This window comes from Carassius auratus, chromosome 8 (assembly GCF_003368295.1).
Source record: "Carassius auratus strain Wakin chromosome 8, ASM336829v1, whole genome shotgun sequence".
Lineage (NCBI taxonomy): Eukaryota > Metazoa > Chordata > Actinopteri > Cypriniformes > Cyprinidae > Carassius > Carassius auratus.
In genome coordinates, this window is record NC_039250.1 from 21783648 (window position 1) to 21789647 (window position 6000).

At 38.7% G+C, this 6000-nt stretch overlaps 1 protein-coding gene across 1 annotated transcript; it reads left to right on the forward strand.

Moving 5' to 3' along the window:
- Nucleotides 1-1540: 1540 nt before the first annotated feature.
- LOC113107625 (5' exonuclease Apollo-like) lies at nt 1541-5782 on the forward strand. The gene is made up of 5 exons (XM_026270264.1): nt 1541-1774; nt 2065-2262; nt 3033-3198; nt 3341-3523; nt 4317-5782. The coding sequence occupies exons 2-5, from the start codon at nt 2071-2073 to the stop codon at nt 5489-5491; spliced, it is 1716 nt and encodes a 571-aa protein (XP_026126049.1). The 5' UTR covers nt 1541-1774; nt 2065-2070; the 3' UTR covers nt 5492-5782.
- Nucleotides 5783-6000: the final 218 nt, after the last annotated feature.

Genomic DNA, 6000 nt, shown 5'->3' on the forward strand with positions numbered 1-6000 from the left:
AAACAAGTTAACACTATGCCAACCTACCGTTTTCCCAATTCTGTAGTAACCTGTATCTTTAATGTGCATAATCCTCGTATGCCTAGTCACAGTCCGCTGGTGATATTCCCTATTAAATATCTATTTTAAGAATTCCTCAAGCTTTATCGTGATGTGCTAAAAAGGAGTCTGGATACTCTGCGCCATTTCAGAGTTATAGTGACTTCTAGTGGACTTAATGGGCGCCGAATATAAAACAAAGCATGCTGTAAAGAATAGACCAATTTTGCCAGGTTAAAACATAAACCTCATCCAAAATGCGAAAAAAAGCGAAAATAGTTTAGCTAACAGCACCCTCCTGTGGTTAGCCATTCAATTTTAACCCGTTTTATCCCAATTTTGCTTCAGACATAAAGCCCAGCTATTTTAACTGTTTGATCACATTCTAGGGTTACTATTATGCATAAAAAACACTGAAAGGAATACTGAGATAAAATACAAAAAACAAAAAAACAAAAATACAACCATCAATGTATTTCAAAATTGTTACTTTATTGTAACATATAACACAAAATTGTTATATTAGTGCAGTATTACAACATCAATATTGTAGCTTATTTGTAACATTTGAACTTTTAGTCTGGTGCAATGTTTTGTCATTGCAACATTGTAGTGCAGCTTTCACTAACAAATGCACCTGGATTTATATGTATACACAGGGGCGCCGGACTGGGGGTAAAACCAGTACTGATTACCAGGGCCCCAAAGGAAGAGAGGGCCCTTGAAAAGTCTGCAATATATATTTTCAAGGGGAGGGGGGCCCATTAGGACTGCCTATGCATAGGGCCCGGGATCTTGTGCAGCGCCCAGGTGTATACACCTAAATTCACCGTTATCCAATAAGTCACAAATGTCACCATCAATATGTTTACTCATTCTATAACAACAGTCAACAAAACTTTATAATTGTGAATTCATATATTAAACTCTAGACACCTTAAAGATAATGCAGACCAAAAATCTTTGTTATATCTTTATGTTAACATACTTTACTAGCCTTTTGTTTTGGAGCTTTGATGTAGTCATCATCTCATCATCCGGTCATGTGATAATTTGCATTAACCATGTGAAAGTGCTCATATTTACCAGAGATCCTTTTTTTTTTCTTCATATTTGCAGGAAATGCACACACACACAAAAAATTGTATATCTTTCTAAAGCTGTCCACCAAAGTACAAACACGAAGAAAGAAAAAGTAAGAAAGCAAGGAAAGAAGGAAGGAAGGAAGGAAGGAAGGATGGAAGAAAGAAAGAAAGAAAGAAAGAAAACAAAAGGACCACCATTAAAATAAATAAAGCAAAATATCAAATGAACCGAAGCGGTACTTAAAAGCAAATTATTTTAAGTCTGAATGGGACTTAATATCATCTACTGTGATCAATAGTGCGGGAAAATGTGAGATGTTTAAGCAGCCGTTTCTATGGCAATTTCTGGGCTGAGCTCGAGCAAAAAAAAAAAAAAAACTGCACATTTACGGAAGCCAGTGACGTCACATGAGCTCGTGCTCCACATGGAGGCGTGGACAGTACACGTATTTTTTGGCGGACAAACGCGCCTCAAATGCCAGCGCTCAGTGCCTTTGTAAGCGCGCAGAAATCTTTTGAATTTGTAAACATACCGCGCCCCTCGTAAGCAAAATGCGCGGATTCAACATGGCGCTCTTCTGCACAAATACACCACTTCATCGCCTGCCCGGCTAAACGGCCTGCTAACACACTCGGATGAACCGTGACTGGCAAGCATGCATTTAACTTATCCTTTTTGACTGACACTGTGTGCCTTTAAAACAAAGCGACGTTCGTTTACTGCTAGCGCTGCTTGTTTTTAAGCTGTCAGTTACATTGTTACAATACAAACCCTTGCTAGTGCATACTGGATATTGTGTTTATTTACATTAGTGACAGCTCTGCTACTGAAGTGACGCTTTTCAATAAACAACAATTAATCCAGTGACACTAAAACAGATTTTGTCAACAAATCCCTTTAAGAATAAACAGTAGATACCGTCTGAACTCTTCACCGCAGCTCAAAATGAACGGAAAAGTCCTACCAGACACTCCGATAGCTGTAGACTGCTGGCAGCTCCGTAAGTGCCATCACGTCCGTCTGTTCTTCTTGTCTCACATGCACGCTGATCACACCTCTGGCCTCTCATCCACCTGGAGTCACAGGCCCATATACTGCTCTCCTCTCACTGCCAGACTGCTCCAGCGCAAACTCAAGGTGAGGCCAAGCAAGCTGCTCTGATGGTTGTCCGCCGGGTAAATTTGAAAGAAATATAATTATTAATAACAATAACAACACTGTTGTATATCAAAGTCGTCTATATATATATATATATATATATATATATATATATATATATATATATATATATATATATATACACGAGGTTGTCTGCCGGGTAAATTTGAAAGAAATATAATTATTTTTAATGTGCGTGTGTGTGTGTGTATATATATATATATATATATATATATATCACTAAACTGGAATTATTTTTATAGTGAACAGTGCTTTACAAATAAATGTGATTCTAATTAAATATCCAATCACCATATAAAAGGTTTATTTAATTAAAATAATAAACATACATGTCTATAATATCCCACTTTTTCTCACTTAGTATAAATTGGTCTACACATATTTTGGGGGTTAGAGATTCGGACTCGTAATCCTAAGGTTGCAGGTTTGAGTATTGTACCACTAAGGATTGTAGGTGGGGGAAGTGAATGTACAGTGCTTTCTCTCCACCTTCGATACCACATCTGAGGTGCCCTTGAGCAAGGCACCAGACCCCCAACTGCTCCCCATACTTGATGTGTTCTCAAGTGTCCAAGAGCACAAGTGTGGGTATTTGGACAGAGCAACATTGATGTTTAATCCTCCACGAGTCCTAAAATCCAGATGAATTCATAAATGCACACTTTTGTCTGCTATGTAGCTGAAACCTGAAGGAATTACAAACTGTGCCCTGTTTTTGTGTTCCACAGGTCAAAGAGAAATGGATTCGTCCATTGGAGATTGGGGAAGCTCACATGTTGTTGCTGGATGATCTTGGAAAAGAACGACTGACCGTTACTCTAATAGATGCCAACCACTGTCCTGGGGCAGTTATGTTTCTCTTTGAGGGATACTTTGGCACCAGACTCTACACTGGTGTGTGTGGGGAGGAGAAAATGAATATTATGCAAATGTGCTTTAATCTCATAGTTTTTCTTAAGACAGAACGTTATTGAAATTCATTGTCAAATACTGAGGTCACATTTGAATTATACTCTTATTGTGTATCTTATCTCAGGTGATTTCCGTTACACACCATCTATGCTCAGAGAGCAATGTCTGAGGAATACCACTACCATTGATGTGCTGTATCTGGACAACACAAACTGTGACCCCACTCGAGCCGTCCCTTCTCGTCAACGAGCCACTCAGCAAATTAAAGAGATCATTAGGGCTCATCCTGGATACGCTGTGGTTATTGGTGAGACTCTCACACTTGCAAAACTTTCAGAGTATTTCATGTGATAGAATGCTTTATGTTCAGACAAAAAAAACAAAAAACAATGAAACAGATTAAATCAGTTCAGGCAATAAAGGCCTTTTTACATCAAGTAAGATAAGTAGGCTTTAGTAATCATTCTAATTCCTTGAGAATTGACAAGTCCACACTACAGCTGTAATGATAACCATAAAGAGGAATGATATGTTAGAATCAATTTGTTAACATTAATTTCTGATTCAAACTAACTTTGTTCTTTTGAACTTTCTATTCATCAAAGAAAAACTTTCAGTTCATTCTAAAAATAAATGCATTAAAAAAATAATAATTGCAGAAGAACGGTTTCAATGCTGATAATAAGAAATGTAAGCACCAAATCAGCATATTAAAATTATTTCTGAAAGATCAGGTCACACTGAAGACTGAAGTAATGGCTGCTGAAAATTCTGTTTGCCATTTTGCCAATTCTTTGCCATCACAGGAATAAATTAATTGAATTACTTACTATGGTGAGCATAAGTATGGAAGCCTGTTTCCGCCACTGAATAAAAAAAAAAAAAAAGGTAATTAATAGATAAAGGCAAAAAAAATCTGAATTGCAAGTTTGTATCAGGGAATTCTGAGAAAAAAAGGTCAAGAATTGTGAGATAAAAAGTTGCAATTACCTTTTACATTTTTTTTTATTCAGTGGCAGAAACGGGTTTCTGAAGTGACTGAATTAATCTCAATGAATCTCCATTGCAATAATTATTAAGAGTCTGTTACCTGTTATTAGGTCTTTACTCTCTGGGTAAAGAGTCTCTGCTCGTGGAGCTTGCTATGGAGTTTAAAACATGGGTGGAGGTGGATAAAGAGCGTCTGGAAACCTTGCGTGTTCTGGAGCTCCCTGACGTTTTCACCACTGACTCTGGTGCGGGCCGCATTCGTGTGGTCTCTCAGTCTATGATCAATGCTTCCAACCTGCAGGCGTGGAATAAAGTGCAGCCTACCATCGCTATTTTGCCCACCAGCCGCCCCATGATCTCCTGTCACACTAATGTGTATGTGGTGCCTTACTCTGACCATTCTTCCTACCAGGAGCTGGAGGACTTTGTGTCGGCCCTGCGTCCCGTCTCACTGGTGCCCATCGTGGGCAACTGTCTACCTTATTTTTCTTCTCTTCTAAACCCCTGCAGGAAAAAGCCCAAAGAGGTGGTGATTCCAGAGTCGGTCAAGCACTACATGATGACCAATTCTAATATTCAGTCCTCCATTAATGGCATTACAAATATGCTTCAAAAAACCTCGCGGCCAGAGTCCCGTGGGGTAGTGTTCGAATCTCCAGAGTCCAAAATAAGCCGACTTAGTCACGATGATGGGGATTCTGAGACGGATCAAGACTCCGACTGCATTCTTCTAGACATGAGCACCAACTCCTACTCTCTCGAGAGCAGCCCACACAACAAACGATTGAAACCCATCCAAGTTGCATCAGAAGATGTCGTCACAATTGGCAGCAGCCTTCCATCAGATGACAATGAGTCTGTTAGTACACTTACAGATGGAAGATCATCTGACCACAACTCTGTGTACCAAATAGAGCACGAAAGTCAGACGAAGTCATCCAAGGGGAAGAGTCCTCAAATGGGCTGCACCAATTCTAGAGAGAGGTGCTCTTCGATGGACAGCATCAGTGTTCACGACCAAACCTGTATTACTGCTGCACTCACGCCCCCAGAAACACGTTCGGTGACCGCTGCCTTGACCTTCACATTACAGCGAGAGCAGATTGAGCAGTTGCTCCTTGAGAACTTCATCATACCTGCTGAACAACTTAAAGGTGACCAGATGTTGTGGAGAGTTTGTGAAGAGATTCGCCTTACTCCGGTTGATCTTCCTAAGCCAGCTGGTGATCCTCTTGAAGCAGCTATAAAGACATTCAAATCTAAATGTGATCAAGCAAGCACTTAAAGTATATGTAATGTTAATGTGAACGTTTAATTATCATGTATCATTGTAATTTAGATTTCAACAGTATTGTGGTTAAATCTACAATCATTAACACTGTGCCAAGTACTTACTCTTTTTCACATTGTTATTCTGCATTTCTTTTGAGCCAAAAACTGCTGGTGTTATTGTTAATCCTGATGGTATTATTTTCACAATGTGGATGCTGAGGTTCAACACGTTTTGCATGCATTTGTTATGTAGCATCACAAAGCCCCTTACTGTGTATTTGTTTTCAGATGAAGAAAAAAAAAATCCTATTAAAAGTGTTTCTTGTTCTTCTGGGTCAAAATTGAATTATTTACATATCAGCTTTTTGCTTGGGATAAATTTAATTTAGGTTTTACGTAAAGGATAATAATTTTGTAGACCTTCTGAACAATAAACATTTCAGTTTTTGTGTAGAATAACATCCAAATAACCTTTTATTTAATGTGAGAAATTTTTGGCAGAGTGAAACCGATGGGCATGAG